The sequence below is a fragment of the Caloenas nicobarica genome, chromosome Z (assembly GCF_036013445.1).
Source record: "Caloenas nicobarica isolate bCalNic1 chromosome Z, bCalNic1.hap1, whole genome shotgun sequence".
Classification (NCBI taxonomy): domain Eukaryota; kingdom Metazoa; phylum Chordata; class Aves; order Columbiformes; family Columbidae; genus Caloenas; species Caloenas nicobarica.
Window position 1 is genome coordinate 9249527 of NC_088284.1, and position 17708 is coordinate 9267234.

General features: G+C 44.2%; 1 protein-coding gene across 1 annotated transcript in view; it reads left to right on the plus strand.

The window, feature by feature from the left end:
• DNAI1 (dynein axonemal intermediate chain 1) overlaps positions 1–17708 on the plus strand; it is a 138982-nt gene that overhangs the window by 55592 nt on the left and 65682 nt on the right. The window contains exon 12 of the mRNA XM_065657914.1: positions 3065–3312. Coding sequence (XP_065513986.1) covers positions 3065–3312 — 248 coding nt within the window. The remainder of the gene's footprint in view (positions 1–3064; positions 3313–17708) is intronic.

Below are 17708 nucleotides of genomic sequence, written 5' to 3' on the forward strand. Positions count from 1 at the left end.
TGTTGAACACCGAGGATGCTCGTAACACGCGACTCTTCCTCATTACAGCAAGTTCACTCTCTTCTTCTTGCTGTGCTGCTTTGTGTCCTCCTGTGAACTAGAAGAATAATTCCTGATGGCACTGATTGTCAGAATAACAGTCTGATGTCTCTAGTATCTCCAGCCCTCGTATCTCAGAAAAAGAGCCAGTTTGCACTTTTGCGGGTCTGTGTGGGGCAGATACTCTCTACTCTTCCAGTGCATGCTGGTGCACCCATTGGGTGCAGAGCAGCAGTCTCAGGTCTGAAGCTGCTGCTTTCGTCTCCAGTTCTCAGCTCTCGGGTCTGGACCCTCTACTTTGCTATGTGCTCTGTGGTCTTCTGACATTGTTCCAGTAAGCTCCCTCCATCCTGAGAGACAGACTGCACAAGATTTGGGGCACACTGCAGTGCTCTGCTAATTTTTACTGAAAACCACAATTCTTTCTCTTGAAAAGGCTTCAAAGCTTAACACAGACAGATATGCTGCTGTGGGTCTGTTCTATCCCTGCCATTCTGGAACATCAAATATCACTAATGAAATATGCCCTTTTTTTTCGTTTATTATACATCTTGGTATGTTACAGTTTAGTAGTCTGGGTGAGAATTCACCTTTCATTGCAATTAATTTACATGCCTGCTTTCAGAAGGCTATTGTTTTACTGAGATTTATGTGCCATGCTTCAGTGTTAATTGTGGATTATTCTCATCATTTTGCCTTTTATCAAAAATAGGCTGTACTTTACCAATCATATTATCCAGACTTACATGCACTATTCACACATCTGTGATTTAACCTATGTCTGTGATATTTCATAACATAAAGGAGGCAATGAGTAAGATTCAGCTCTTGGATTAAAATGGGTTTAACAGTCAGTGGAGGGCTGGCCATTACAGTCAGTGGAGCCCAAAAAGTAAATCAACAGACCTAATATAGGGGTATTCTTTAAGGTGAGTTTTCTACACTCAGTGAAGTGGATTGATTGATCTCTACTGATCTCTACTGATTAAACTCTGAGTGCACAGACAGACAGCTACAGGTAGACCTGTGTTTGGATGTGTTAATATGCAAACTGAATCCCGTGTTTCGCCCTGCCAGAGCTTCTTCCCAAGACCTTGCTTTACCCCTGCAAGGCTGACCTCCAGGTGGACTTGCTGAAGCTGCTCAGTTGTTTTATCCAATAAAGGCCTTCTCCATCATCCCTAATTGAGGAATGTGGCTGTGATACAGCCAGACCAGTGGAGAGAGAAGCACCTCCAAAACCCTGTTCAAATCTTCAATGGCTGAATCACCCTCTGAACAGGTGTCTCCTCTGCTGCCTGTGCAGGGGGCATGGGGAACAGCTTTCTGACAGATAGAAAATGAATGTGCAATGCAGACTTTTTGGAATACTCCTGCCTGGTCAGCACACTCCAGGAGAAATAAGAGCACAGACCAGGTTGAGTTCAAAGGCTATCTGACTGATTTGACTTCATCGTCCATTCTGCTGTGAGTCATTCCTGGTAGGTCATCTCTGCAGCCTCCCCAACTGTTTCTGCTGCTGAGGAGAGGAGAGATTCATTCTTGTCATGGCTGGACCTCAATTTAATACCAGTTCAATGACATTACTTGGCTAAGAACAAATACAATTCTGTGAATTCAAAGGACAGGGCAAATCTCTGATGGAGAAAGCTAGTTCACTTCATTTTCAGCTAGAATTCTAGGAATAAGCTTCCCCGTCTTCCAAAAAACATACGGTGAAAATATTAATCATTTAAAGTAATGCCAGTATTGGAATCTCACCTTTCTGTAAAATAAAGAAGCCATTTTCCCTGCCTGGCCCCAGTGTACAGAGAGACCTATGAAAACAGAATATTTGCACAATCCAAATACAAAGCAGCGGTAACAGTTTTGTTGATGTGAGAGTTTCTTTACTGGTTCTTTGAATGGTCTCTATGTGGCCCTGATAAATTTGAGGTAAGCAGTGTCTGTACCTGCGTAATGATTTGGGATCAGCTTGCTGCCCAGGAGAGTTCTCTGAAGTTAGTGTTATCACTGGGGTACACATTTACCAAGTCCTTATCCTACAGGCTGTTCAAAATGTTAGGAAGGGTAGGAAGCACTTTTAAAAGGAGGTGACTGTTTTGGAAACACGACATATGGTGGATAAAAGAGTAAATTTGTTTCCTGTATACTCTGTGCCCGAGGGCATTTGCCAGTCAGAAAAAGCACTTGGGGAGATGGTTAGGATAGTCTCAGAGAGAACATTGTTCTTGTAGATTAGGAAAGCTCCTTCTTTGCTCCTGGAGAGCTTATCTACATCAACAGATTTTCTTCCTCTTTAAAAGAATTTGGAAATGGTTTTTAGATGAGCGAAAACCTGAGAATTGCAAAGACAGTCAGGACATTAAAAAAAAAAAAAAAAGGTCCTATTGAGAATTGGGAGAGCTAATTTCAGGCAGCACAAAGAAAAGGTGAAAGTAAATAGAAAAAAAAAAAGGAAAATCTTGGCAAATAAAGAGCTTCTATGCCAAATAAGTAGATATGTTGGACATAAGCAGAAAATAAAGCTGTCGTAACTTTTGCATTGTACAGTTATGTATAATGGCAGTGGATATGATGCTTTACAGATATGTCAATGAAATGCTTTTCTTTGAAGAAGCAATGGAGGCTGTAATATCAAATGTTGCCAATACAGAAATTGAAATGCCTCTATTCTTGCTTGTCTGCCTGCATGTCTGCAATGTTAGTGACACCTGAGTCCAAAGAAGTGTCCACAAGATTCTTCTTTCCTCCAAGGCTTGTCGTGTCTCTCCTAGAAAAACGCTGCAAAACAGTAGTTTTTCTGCATAAGCACATTGTCCCCATATCCTGGGAATGATGTATCAATGGAGGATGTTCAGATGTGGTCACATCAACGTGACCATTTGGTCCCATGACTGATGTCCTTCCCACGTGACTTTGCATTGTCGTTGGTTTTAGGCATAGGTGAGTGCTGCCAGATTGTATGTCTCAATAGCAGAGGATCTTGAAAACGGATTTAACAGCAAATCTTCTCCTTATTTAGATGACTTCATGAAGCAAGGCCAAGGCATGCTCGTGCTCTACACCATGAAGAACCCCTCCTTCCCAGAGTACGTCTTCAGCACCGAGAGTGGCATCATGTGCCTGGACTTCCATAATGACTACCCCTACCTTGTGGCAGTGGGCTTCTATGATGGCAATGTGGCCATCTACAACCTGAAGAAGGCAACCTCCCAGCCCAGCTACAAGAGTAATGCTAAGTCAGGAAAGCACACAGAGCCAGTGTGGCAGGTAAGGCTGCTTTTCCTCTCCTCTAACTGCACTTTTAATTGGGCTGAGTTGGGGAAAAGCAGGAAAAGTGCTGTATGGGGAAAGGTGCTGGTTTAATACATGTGCTAGTGATTGATTGTTAAGTTGTATTTCAGGCTAATTTTGAAATATGCAGAAAGGCAAAGCAATTACATGAATCCTTGGTCCTCAACAGAAACTAAACATGTCAGCAAAAGTTCGCTATAAACAATTATTTTTCTTTAGCTTTCATTATTATAAATTGCTTCTGTCTAGGGAGGAACTGATCTCCTCTGTATATATCAGCATGCAATGCTATTCATGTTCTGAATACAAAATCACAGGACAACAAGTGATGAGCAGTGTGCAAAACACATATATCAGCCCTAAAAAGAGCTTTGTTGGGCACAATAAACCCAGGGGCAGCTGCCTGTGGAATTTCTGCCACTGGGATTCAAGACACACTATCTTGTATTTGACCTTGAAGTATTCTAGCGAGTTAGAGACTGTGATGTGCAAGCAATGCTCTTAAAGTAATACCACTCTAGTATCTGTGACAGTCACCAGATGGATGATATTGTGAAGGACTGGGGTGAATATGTTGCTACATCCAGCTAACTGTTGCTACATCCAGCTGGCTGAAGTCATTGCTGAGCCGCTCTCCATCATCTTTGCCAAGTCTTGGGAAACGGGAGAGGTGCCTGAGGACTGAAGGAAAGCAAATGTCACTCCGGTCTTCAAAAAGGGCAAGAAGGAGGACCCGGGCAACTATAGACCGGTCAGCATCACCTCCATCTCTGGGAAAGTGATGGGACACCTTATCCTTGGTGCCATCTTAAGACATATCAAGGATAAGAGGGTCATCAGGGACAGTCAACATGGCTTCACCAAGGGGAAGTCGAGCTTGACCAACCTCATAGCCTTTTATGAAGACATAACCAAGTGGATAGATGATGGCAGAGTGGTGGATGTGGTCTACCTTGACTTCAGTAAAGTATTTGACACCGTCTCCCACAGCATCCTCACGGCAAAACTGAAGAAGTGTGGACTCGACGATCGGGTAGTGAGGTGGACTGTGAACTGGCTGAAGGAAAGAAGCCAGAGAGTCGTGGTCAACAGGGCGGAGTCTGGTTGGAGGCTTGTATCTAGTGGAGTGCCTCAAGGGTCAGTACTGGGACCAGTATTATTCAATATATTCATCAACGACTTGGATGAGGGAATTGAGTGTACTATCAGCAAGTTTGCTGATGACACCAAGCTGGGAGGAGTGGCTGACACGCCAGAGGGCTGTGCTCCCATCCAGTGAGATCTGGACAGGCTGGAGAGTTGGGCGGGGAAAAATTTAATGAAATATAACAAGGGAAAATGTAGAGTCTTACATCTGGGCAGGAACAACCCCAGGTTCCAGTATAGGTTGGGGAATGACCTATTAGGGAGCAGTGTAGGGGAAAGGGACCTGGGGGTCCTGGTGGACAGCAGGATGACCATGAGCCAGCACTGTGCCCTTGTGGCCAGGAAGGCCAATGGCATCTTGGGGTATATTAGAAGAGGGGTGGTTAGTAGGTCGAGAGAGGTTCTCCTTCCCCTCTACTCTGCCCTGGTGAGACCACATCTGGAATATTGTGTCCAGTTCTGGGCCCCTCAGTTCAAGAAGGACAGGGAACTGCTGGAGAGAGTCCAGCGCAGGGCCACGAAGATGATTAAGGGAGTGGAGCATCTCCCTTATGAGGAAAGGCTGAGGAAGCTGGGTCTCTTTAGCTTGGAGAAGAGGAGACTGAGGGGTGACCTCATTAACGTTTAGAAATATGTAAAGGGTGCGTGTCATGAGGATGGAGCCAGGCTCTTCTCGGTGACAACCAACAGTAAGACAAGGGGTAATGGGTTCAAGCTGGAACACAAGAGGTTCCACTTAAATTTGAGAAGAAAATTCTTCTCAGTGAGGGTGACAGACACTGGAACAGGCTGCCCAGGGAGGTTGTGGAGTCTCCTTCTCTGGAGACATTAAAAACCCGCCTGGATGCCTTCCTGTGTTACCTCACCTAGGTGTTCCTGCTCTGGCAGGGGGATTGGACTGGATGATCTTTTGACGTCCCTTCCAATCCCTAACATTCTGTGATTCTGTGATTCTGTGATTCTGTAACTTTATAGTTACGTCTATGTGTAATCTGAGTTAAGATTGGTGCACTGGAAGGTATATGCACTTCTGATCTCATTTATAGCAGTGAAAGCGTGGCGGCACTTATTTCAACAGGGTCTGTATGAGCCTATAGAGGTGCAGGGGTGAGAATTTTTTGCTAGCCAAGGCTACAGGTGTTGCTGCCGTTAACTGTTGCTGTCACCTGATTTAGGCTACCTAACTCATTCATACCTCTAGGCACACTGCCAGTGTTCCTTGTACTTTGGCACAAGCCATGCATGGATTGTCCCCCAGCCATAGCTCCTTCTTATTGCATCTTCCAATAAAAGTCCAAGAAATCAAGGGATCCTGATGGGACTGCAGATGAATGTGGAATATGCCAACAGCAAGACTGGTGCTTGCTATAAACGGAGAGGTTATGCAAATGTAACATTTCAGAGAAGACCTGAATTTTGTATTTGCTGCTTGTCTGTCCAAAGCTTTTCCTCTAGCAAACATCTTTAGCTCTTTTTACAAGTTAACATGTTACCCAGCCATGGGTTGTTATCATAATACGATGTGCCAGGCACACACACACACAGAGGCAGCTTCTCCTGCAGTCATTTAAACTTCTAGTAAAACAGCCTGACAAAATAGTAATTTCTATGTGCAGCTTTTCATGGCCTTGCTGTGGCATGCTATGGGAGGTTAGCAGTTGTTACTGCACGCTACAGATGCCAGAATCCCAGATGATACTGAGAAGGACAGAGTATGCTTACGGGGTGTTTTTAGTGGCTTCATCCCTACAGACCAGAAGCAGGTACATTCAGCAGTAGAAGCCATCTGTACAGTGTTTTCAGAGGTAGGTTTATGTGTACCACATGGCAGCAGTGTGGCTCAGAGGTCAAAAAAATGATCACAAACTCTAGGGAGGTAGCTCTGAAAATGAGAGAAACTACCTCATAGATATGGATAGATGTAGGTATGAGTAGCCTCTAGTTCCTGCTTGTTTGTTTGATTTCCAAAGGTCGACTGCTGAAAAGCATTATTCTTAGTTTTCTTCTGGAATGAAGTACCAATATTTTTAGTAAACTTCACAGTTTTTGACTTGCTACAAAACTAGTGAGCAGTTAGGAGAAGAGCCTGTCCCTCTGCTGCAAATATCTTTACTGTAGGCATTTGTCTGTATCAGCCAAAAGGCTTAGAAAATGTTTTCTCTCCATTGGGTGGGAGGAAAAGGGACATGGAGGACTGTTAGGTTGAGACACTGAATTCTTATTCCTCATTCAGCATTAAATAGTTCTAGTAAGTGATGCCTTGTTTCTCATATTTAGTTCAAAGATGCTCTGTTCTCCCCCAGCAGCACCTTGACCAGTCTGAAGCCTGGTCTTTGTCAGACCGTCCTGTGCAGTCCTCACTGTTATAGAGTCTGCTAGCCCATGACTTTGAAGACCAATTAGAAAAGTAACAAAGTTCTTCTGAACAATGAGGAGCCTTTGTTCTCTGAACTGCCTGGCTCCTTCCTTTTGAAACAATACAGCCATTTCACAATGGAAGCAAAATGAGAAGTGAGTAAAGCAGGCTGATAGCTCTTTTATTGTGCCATTTCATCTTCAGTGACTTCGTAATATCTCAGAAAGTTTGCGTAAAACAAAGCTGATGTAACATAGTCCATTATTAAGAGCAAAATAAAATAATACAAAATTTATAATTCTGTTACCTAAGAATGAGGTTGTCTGCCTGATACTGCTCCTCATATTTTTAAAGAGCATAGCAATAGCTTACAGATTTGGCAATTATGTTCCGTATTTTGAGTGCTACTGCATTGTAGATTATGGAAAATTCTGGCTTGTTTTGAATTATGCATTTTTAATTCTTTTCTACCAATTGGTTAAGAGCTAAAGCCAGAAATGAATAAACACATACATAGACATGTGAATGTGTATGTGTGCAGCGCGATGTGGCTAATACAACACTGAAACCCGAAGTCTTACAGGCACACAGAACTAGAAATGGTCTCTCAGGTCAGTGAATTCAGCCTTTGTCTGCGAATACCAGTTTAAATGAAGTCAGCTCCTGGGAAACTGTGTCAAACCTGTCATGTTCTGCTAGGCAAAAGCCTATGTGGAGTTAAGCTAAACCCCACTTTAATCAAAATAATGCTTCTGATAATCAGCAAAATCCTCACACTCTCATCATCTCCAGCAGCAAGTACTGCTAGAAAGAAAGTCCCTGGGCATGGTATTTGTTTGAGCCAGTGGCTCAGTCCCAGAGCTTGGCTCTGGATATTAATGAGGGTGGCCAAAGTGGGAAAAGCTAACTAGACTTTGGTACCTGGAGCCCACAAGCCCAGTCTGCTCCGTGGAGAAGGAACACACTGCTGGGAAGGGTCTCTCAGCATAGAGCCTCTCCCTTTGCCAGCTTTTCAGCTTTGTTCTTACTTTCTCCCTTCTTTTTAAAAAAGGTGATGATTAGAGTTTATTTACAGCAGGGAAGAGTGCTTTTTTTTTTTTAGTAACCTTTCATCACTGGGATATATACTAAATATTTTAGATTTGAAGTATTTGGAGGCTGGGGCAGTTCAGAGCCAGGGATCGATAACTGAAACTATCTGCTGCGTCAGTGTTTGTTTCTGCTGTTCAGTCTCCCTTCTAAAACACATCTTATTCAACAGATTTGTTTCCACTGTCTGCTTCTAGTTCACTTTCACATCAAACCAAAATAATGTTATTTCTGCTTGTTGCTGGGACTAGTACAGAGCAAATACTGCTGCAGAAGGTTGGGAATATATATTTTTTTTAGTTACTTACCATTAGATTTACTGACTAAATTCCCACTGCAGAGTTTTGACCCTGAGATCTGCAAAAGGAACATTTCGTTTGTCTGTGCTTAGAGCAAATCTCAGCTGTGGCAGGCTTGCCCCTGTGCACAGCATGGTTTGGAATTGCTATGGAGAGATCACTGGTTTGAAAAGCAACTTGGTTCATTGTTAATTTACTGAAGCTGATCTGGCCTCCCCAAGGAGCTGATACCATGGAGCTTCAGATGGCATCCTCAAATAATTATTTTCTGCCTTATATTCATGCATGGGAGGGAAAAGGGCTGGCTAATTCTTCACTAAATGCCATTCAGGTTAAATGTAATGCTCAGGGTTAGGACAAAAAGGACAAGGCGGGATAATAAAAGTCTGCAAACTGCCAAAGGAAACTAGAGGGAGTCTCAGCTTGCCAAATAGTTTCACAGTAGAACTTCTGGAAGTCTCATCTCAAATGTAAACCAGATAAAACACACCTGAGACTTGCTTGCTGGAATCTGTCCCATAATTGTGTGATCCCTTCTCCATCTTTACTTTCTATGTTCTAATCTAAGTCCTTCAATAAGTCTACACTGTGGTCTTGTTTTGCTGATGGAAGTAAATGAGTTTGGTTACGGGATCACTTTAAGGTCAGCATGACCTGCTCTTTTCCACCCCACTCTGCTGGGCACAGCTCCACAAAAAAATGGCCTTTCCAGGAAGCTGATTGTATTCACTGCACTTAGGAGAAGAAAAAGCATTTTGTTCATCATCCACTGTCACACCAGCACATTGTTTCATTTCTGATGATGGGCAGTCTCCTAAATCTGTCATCTGCAGTCAGACAAACAGATTTTGCAGCTTGCATTGCCTCTGAGATGTTACTGCTTCACATAATATTTTGTTCCTTTGGCTTCAGGCAAACAAAGGGTTTGATGCAAAGGAAATGAAAGAAAAAGAAAAGACGGAAGGTTGCTATCAAGGTCAGAATAAAGATCAGCTGTCTCAGAACAGGCTCAAGACCCTTCCTGTTGCCTTCACTGCTAAGGGGCACAAAATAGGTGTTTGCTAGGGGTAGTTCAGTGGAAAAAGCTCATTCGACTCTGCAAGGATACTGTTATGGGATAATTCCTGAGGTGAAACAGAAATTTGGAGAAGAAAGGAGAGCAACAGAGGCCTGGAACCAAGGAAGCCGAACTCAAGATAGGGATGAGGACCATCAGCTGGGAAGTGCGAGAATGTATCCTGAAGGGCTAATAGACCGGAAACCTGATGGTAAAGGTCATTTAGCGCAAAATCTCTATGCTAACACAAATGATCCGCATCTCTCATACTGGGTCAGTGCGATGTCTGCCAAGGACCTTCCTCTCCAGCCCCAGCTTTGTCCTACTTTCTTCTTGCTACCAGCCCTGCCTTGCCTCCCTGGCCCAGTGCAAGCAGGGCAATTAACCTCTGATGTCCCAAGAGTAAAGAAGGCCACTGTATCCTCATCAGAGAGGTCGCTTCAGTCACTCAATGCATGCACAGAAGTACAGAAGAGTGGGAAGAGCATCTGTGGGCCAGCCAGGGTGCCTTTGAGGTCCAGATACCTCAATCTGTCAGAGGCTTCCTTGTTGGAGCAGTCCTTAGCTGCAATCCTGCTCCCCACACCGAGCTCTGCGTCCACTAACAGGCTGTTGCAGCAGCAGCTGCACCGGTCTGCTGAGGACCAGACACAACACTCCTCGCTGCAGCACCGCGAGGCATTTAGTGACCAACAAACATCTGTCATGTGTTTGCTTCCTTGTCCTCTCCTGGAGGGAAGAGTAGGCAGGAAGGGCTGCGTTTGGGAAGGTTTGCCATGTGCTTGCTCTAGAAACCGGGGTCAAGATCAGCAGCTTTCTGGTTGCCCTTAGTCACTGGGAGAGCTCGCTGCAGAGTTACAGCCCCGCTGCAGGAAATCTTGTGTCTCACACGATGAGGTTTCGCCGTTTTTTGGAAAGGCTCTCCTGAGCCATCGAAGTCCATCCGGAAACTGTGGGCTCATTTAGGCATGGTGGAGGTGGTGGAAAGCGCAAGACACTGCTGTGGCAGAGATGCTGGATAAGATATTCTGCAGCATGTCTGTACCTTTTTCAAAACCTTTTGGACACTCTTTGAGCCACTTCAAGGTTAGGCAAGGTGAGTGTCCAAATGCTTCTTCCTAAGTATCTTCAACAATAATGAACAAAATCCCTGATCTTTTTACTTCAATGTCTTGAGATGGTATTGGACTGTACCTTCTGGATATTCAGTTTCGGTAGATGGTTATTTTTAAATTGTGCATTGGGTATGGATTTTTGTGGGTTAGAAATTCTCTTGCAAAGCATCCCTTGCAGATCTTGTAATGTTTGTCTGAAAAGGAGCTGCTTCTGCTTTGATGCTGCTTTTCCCTCTCTACTTCATACAGATGCTGAGCTTACTTTCTGTCTTCTGCTCTCACTGCTGCTTGCTAAATAGATTCTCCTCTAGTGTTGTATTGTTATTCTCCCTCCTCTTCCTCTTACCTAAGATCCAAACCATCTTATTGTGCATTTTCAGGTTGTTTATTTCTTTTCTGGTGTCTGCAAGCAAAGTATAAGTAACTGTATTTGTCTGTTAATTGTACCAGTGCTACTTTGTGGAGAAAACTTCACTTATAAAATTTAAGAGTCCCTGAAGGCCTTGAGATGTTGGAAAATGTTAGCCTGAGGTTTAAAAGGGCAGAGAAGTTGTAATGCTATTGTTTCGTTGCTTGGATCTTTGAATCCTGTTCTATTGACGTATAGCAGTCAAAAAAGTTAACTAAATATTTAATAGGAATCAGGAAACTATGTTGGATCTTAGTGGGAAATAATGTATTTCTTTGCTGGCGTAGGAAATGTGACTGCTGATTGCTGGACCTTCAAAATAGGTGTGGAAAGTGTATGGACTGAATAGATCTTAATGACACTGACATAGCCTGTGCAACAACAGAGTTCTTCTCTGAAGAGGATGAAGAAGGGATAAGAGAGCGATAAGAGCAGAGCTAGAGGCAAGCTGGGCAGGGGAGGTGCAAGCAAGGTCGGTCAGATACACAGAGGATGTGGGGACAGGACTGGCCACAGCACGCACCCTTCTCCTGGCCCTGGTGCCATGGTGAGCTGCCACCAGTGCATATCCAGGAACCCCAGCACCCAGCAGGCTGGTTCTCCCCATCCCTGCTGCAAGCCCGCTCGGTCCTGTGATGATGGGAACCTTCTGTCAGTCACATTACAGATGCTATCTCTGATTTAGCAGCATGAGACAGTGTGGGGATTTGGATGCAAGCCTGCTTGCCATGTGTGTCTGCTTTCCCTGTGCATGAAGCCGGGAACTTAATATTTTGTCTGTAAATTGGAAATCTTGCTTGATGAGCGGTCAGAATTGAAACCAAGAGCTGTGAACTGCAATTGGTTAAATACTCCTAAGCTTTGCTGGCCTCTGGCACCTATCGCTCAGCTGCATGCTGTGTCTGACAGGGGAACAAAGCCACTGACGGGACAAAGAGGTGAGAGTCTAATATCTGGCTCCTCGCTCCTCAGCAGTTAACATACCAACCTAATAAGTTCAGTGGGAAGTGCTATGAAGGGAATAGGTAAGTAGATTCCTGGTGAAATGCTGCACAAAGCAGTGCATCCGAATCCTAGCAGGAAGAAAACAAACTGAAAGTAGGGCTAGCTTTATCCAGTGCTATTTTTAACTGAGCTCTGTTTCCTCCAGATAAATCTGAGTCTCTGAAGCATGAGTGATGCTCAGGCCTCAGGCTGGGCTTTTGCCCTGTGTCAGTGGCAGTCACATAGCTGTGCTCTCTGCTCAGCTCAGAACAGTTCTGAGTTCCTCCCAGTATCACTGGATGTGCTCTTTGGTAGGAGAGATTTTGCTGCTCTTTTTCTGCACCCCAAATTCGTGGATGATGAGTGAATGCACTGATGCTGTGGGCATCTTTGCTCCTGTCTGTTGATTTTGAGCCCTTGAGTTCATTGGTGTTCATTGGTACCTTGGGCTGTGAGTCCCACGAAGATGCCATCAAGGTGGAGAGCACTTGATCTAGCTGTAGAAGTTATTTTCAGAAGAGGAGTGTTTATGGGACCAAATATGACGTGGTAGTTAATTTTACAGTGTGTCCTCATTACTGATGTGCAATCTATTAATAACTCTTTACCCTTGGCTATCAGGAAGTTTTCAAGGGATTTGGAGGAGAAAACCCCAAGAAGGTTTGTTGTAAAGCTTGCAAGTAGCCATATGCCGCTAGAAGGAGAGAAGGCATTTGTAAAATTTTTAGATGGGAAGTTCCTACTGTTGCCTGTAGCAGGAGCAACCATCTTCCACCTGATAAGTCTGGTATTTGCTGGTACCTATGAACAAAGCCGTCAGTTCATGAGGCAGGTGACTGACAGTTGAGGGCTGCTCCAGGAGCACCCAGGCATTGCTGTGCTGTGTCTTCTGTTCCAGGCTGGTTTGAGATGCTTTTGCTTATCATAGCAGCAGACTGAAGAGTTCTTCCTCCTGGATCCTTGCTTGGCCCAACATGGTCCTGCCAAGTTGGCTGCCTTGGATGCTGCCTAACTTCTTCGTAGATGGAGTGGCTGCCTTTGTTTCAATACCTATTTACTGTTACCAAGCCCATCAGCCACCCTGACCCTCCTAACCGACATGTTTATTATCAGGAAAGCTATGTTACACAAAAAGATGGTAGGTAATGTTGGGAGATATCTGAGTAAATCCCTGCTTCTGCTTCAGGTAGGATGGCAGGGAGTACCTTAGGTCAGAGTTTCTCATTAAACACATAAGAGAGATGGAGGAAGCCCAAACTGACTGGAAGACATTGGGATCTTTGAACACTTTGACGTTCATCAGCTGTCTAAACCATTTCCTGTCTAAGGCAAACAGGACAGCAAAGGATTTAAATATTACTGGCTCAACTTTAGAAAGAGTTAGTCCTTGCAGACATTATCTCTTTCATGGCTTCTGTTACGGGGGCAAGTTTGCTTCGTAAGCACATTGAGCTGATCCATTCTGTCTTGTTGCATGATTTTACAGTAAAATATCAACAAATTTTTCTACAAAGGACAGAATAGCACTGACAACCTTCCTTTGCTTGGCAGTTCCCTTATCTGTAGATTACTGTCATAGCTGAAACATTTGCATTTAAAAGAAAACCCAGATTGTAAGATAGGAACACTTTTCAATGAATTTATTTTAAAGTTTTTATATATATATATATGTAAATCAAAGTAATTTTTATTTATATCTCTTCATCAGCTTTTACTCACACTTAAAAGACTTGTCTGCTGTACAAAGCAGTCTCATTTATTGCAATGAATGAAGCAGTCACAGTGTGGTTGAATGTGACATGCAGTAAACTCGTGAGAGGGGAGGCTGAATTTGAAATCAGACTGAACTTTCCTTTCTGGAACTGGGGAACGCTTCATGAATCACAGAAATGAGAACTGGCAGAGGTCTTGAGAGTGTGCTCTTCTTCCCATCGTGCTGTCACAGATCTTGTGATATCATTCCTGAAGTGCTTTCTTCAAAATGAGACTGAGCAGTCTAGCTGTTTTCACCAGCACTGGAGGACTGGAGTCGATACTTACAATGTCTTACATGGTACTCACCTCTTAATGCAGATGAAAAGAGTTTCTGTAGTTCCCCCACCTCCCTGGCAGTATCACTTTGCTGATTCCTGCACCAGCCTCTGGTCCTTTTCTGCACTACTGCCACTCAGCCAGAAATCCCCTAATTTCTGCTTATTTGCTTTCCTCTTCCTGTGTCCCTCTGCACTTGCCTTTATCACATTTCACCCTATTGCTTTCAGACTATGGCTCCAGTTTGTCAAGATAACTTTGAGTCCTGATCCTAACAGAATCCTCTGTCTTTAAATGGTGTCATCTGCAAATATTCTGTGAATTTTGCAATCCACTATGCAACATACTAATGAAAATATTGAATAGAACTGGACCCAGGACAGTCTCTTGTGGGAACCATCTAGAGTTGTTCTCCCAAGTGGTCAGGAAATCATTGATTATAACTCTTGTAAATTCATTTTTCAATCACTCATCCAGTTCATAGTCATTCCATCTAGACTTTATTTTCTTAGCTTCCTTCTGAAAACATCACAGGGGTATGCCAAAAGCCTTGCAAAATTAAAGGTAATTCACGTCTACTCCTTCTCTCTAATCCTTTAGACCCATTACCCTGCTAAGGAGGGAAATAAATTTTGTTTGACAATATCTTTCCTTGACAAGCCCATATTCACTGTTCTTTATCTTCTTATCTACATATGTAAGGATGACTTAATACTTTTTTCAAGCTCTCAAAGCTCAGTGTTAGGCTGGCTGGTCTACAGTCCTTTAACCTGTCCTTCAAGACACGTTTTGGTTTTGGTTCCCTGGGGGCAATTTTGCCCTGTTCCCACCCTCCAGGACCTGTCCTGTCTTTTAGTTTTCATAGATAATTGCTAATGATTTGGAGATTGCTTCAGCTGCTCCTTTAAGCACCCCAGCTCGAATTTCATCAGGCCTTGCAGAGTTGGATATATCTGTTCTTATCTCAGCATTCTGGCCTGTGTTCCTTAAAGTTAATTTTGTTAAATGTCTAGTTACAATTTATCTTTCTGTATGGCACTGAAACAAGGAAGGTCTTAATACTTTTGCCTTATCTGTGTTTCGTTGTGCGATCTACCTTCCTCTTTGTAAACAATAAACAAGATCTAAGAGGCAGAGGCTCAGATGAACCTCTCTGGGATATCTGATTTTGGCTCCAGGCAAGCACAGGCCTCTTGGCCCCAAAAATCACATTCCCCTCAAAAGAGTCTCAAACTTCTTCCCCATGTGGGTGTCTCAGGCAGTGGCAGGAAAGTGTTAATGTCCCCCAGCTTGTGAGGGTTGCTTTTCTACATGAAGTTTCTGGATGTGCAAAGACTCTCGAGTCCAACAGTGGCAGCCCAGGTCTCCCCTTACCACAGGCTTGACTCTCCTCCAGGATGGCTGTTCCTTTTTAGTTTCAGCTGGATTCATCCAACCACTGTTTTTTTACCACCACCATGTCTAGAGGTCAGGAAAGTAGATGAGGACAGGGACTGGGCTTTCACAGGGCTTCTGAGAAATCAAGGGCTAATGTCTTCCGTGGTAACGTTGACCTAAACTCTTACTTTGTCAGGGATCTTTCATTCTTGCTAGATGTTCCACAGCAGAAATGCTGTCTGCTTCCCAGTCGGGAATGATAAAAAGCTCTGATACAACCCAGCAATCTCTTTTGCTGAGCATTTATGCTCACATGAGGAGCTCTGTATGCTGTACCTTGCCATCCTGGCTCCAAGATGGGCATGCTGACCACCCCATAGTTCTGGTCCACCTTATGGAAGGACCACTTGGGTCTTACCATGGCTCCTTCCTGCCCGCCTGCCCAGGTTTACCTTGGTAAGGAAGCCCAGACCTGCACACACCCAGGACATAGCCAAATCTTCTCCTGCCACAGCGGTATCATCTGGCCAAGGTTCGATCAAGACCCACGAGCTCCTTCTGCCCCAAGTATAGACTTAGCCAAAGAGGTTGATTGGGCCGCCTTGACCTAAATCTTGGAGTGAGCAGCCTGCACTCAGTTATCACAGCTCTTTAAAATCTTTATTATTACCTCTGGTCAAAGTCAGTTGTCTGGATTTAGCTCACTCTTTGCTTTTGTCCCAACTAACCACGGTGAGGAGTGAAACTTTCTGTCTGCCTTCTTCCCACCTCTGCATAGGACAACTTGTACTGCTGTCCAAGTTAGCACTGGGGACTCCAGACGCTGCCCTTCTCCTCACCTCTAAAACTTGCTCTGCCTGTCTCTTGCTGCGTGAAGACAGGCTGGAGTTACTTTGCATGTGAATGAACTACTCTGTGCTTTCTAGTAATTTGGGGAGGTCTCTTGTGACTGATTGCAGGAGAGCAGCCTTCCTCTTTGCATGTTCTCCTCCAGTGTGCGTGATAAGGAGCAAATGAGGAATAGCGGGCAATGGGCTCGATGGAAGGCATTTTGGGACTTTGTCATAGAAACACTACTTTGTCTCAGTCAAGGAGAGACAAACTATTTGCTACAGCAAAACAGAAAGCCAGTGGGCTGTCTTAGGAGACTTCACCACGGTGGATCCCTTGGGCAAACAGCAGAGGCAAGTTACGCAGGGAGAGGAATAAACAAAAAAAATGGCAATTTATCATTGACAGGAGGAGAATGTGGAAGATTTCTTATTTACTGGTAATGACTTGGTGTTTCCGGATGCTTTTTTACTGAGAGTCACTGGCAGGAACCAACAAGAAACAAATTACGAGGTGACAGAGGGAAGAAATGAGAACTCCTTCTTAGCTCAAATCAAAGACTGCTGTAGGGAAGTCCAGGAGAATATTCACACCAGAGCACAGGAGAGACCAGCCTGGCGCCAGATGATATGACCTATGGAGTGACTTATCATAGATCAACACTTCAGTGTGAGTGCTCAGCATGATGCTGAGGCAGATGAAAAAACAGAATAGCAGTGAAACAGGGCAAGTATCCTCTGCACTGTGTGATGGATGCAGCCAAACTGCATCCATGAGAGCTTGCGCCCTTGCTAAATCACAGCACGTATTCAGCTCTTCTACCTTGAGAGAGCCCCAGAGCTTTGCTAGTGCTTTGCTTTGGCCCAGGTTCGTGCATAAAGACATTGGGGAAATGTGGGTTTGACGGTAGGTTTTTGTCTGCGCTTTGCTGCCAGGACAGGCAGTTAGAGCAGTCTGAGGGCTGATTCCCTCACTGTGTTTGCATGCTTGCTCAAGGAGCAGTTATTTGCCAGCGGGAAGCCTTGAGTAAAGGTCTTCAGCTACTTTGAGTGTAAGGAGAGGTGTCTGAATCTCCCTACATAGCCCCGTGTGCCCGAGGTATGGGGAAAACAGGGTGATGGGGAGAGCCCAGCAGGGCTGGGAAGCACCTTCTGCTCTCGTGATGCACATCTGGGCTCCTGCAAGAGACTGTGGCCCTGTTCAGCTGTGGAGCCAGACGCTTTAACTCCCTGGGCTACTGTGCTGGGCAGAATGGCAAGTTCTGAGAGGGGCCCGTACAGCTGCATCTAGAGCTTGGCAGCCAATTACAAAGAACCTCTTGAAGCACAGAAACAAAGATAGTGTCTAAAGCTGAGTATTACAGAAAAGCACAAAGACAAATTAATACAAAGGAAGTGAAAGTGTAAAATGAGCTATGATTATCCTGGGTTATAAAAGGGAAGGGGAAAATATTTGGGAAGTATGTTAGAAGTCAAAGGAATGAAGAATATAGGCTCATTACTGAAGCAAGCTTTCAACTAATACTGAGTGGTATGGAGAAGGATGAAACATTTGATGTTGTATTGTTTAATCTTACAATAAGTGTCTGAGACTGGCTGCTTAGTATGATTAATGTAACAAGAGGATGAAAGCACAGGTCAGAATAGGGAAAGGGCATGTTAAAGGATATTCCAATGAG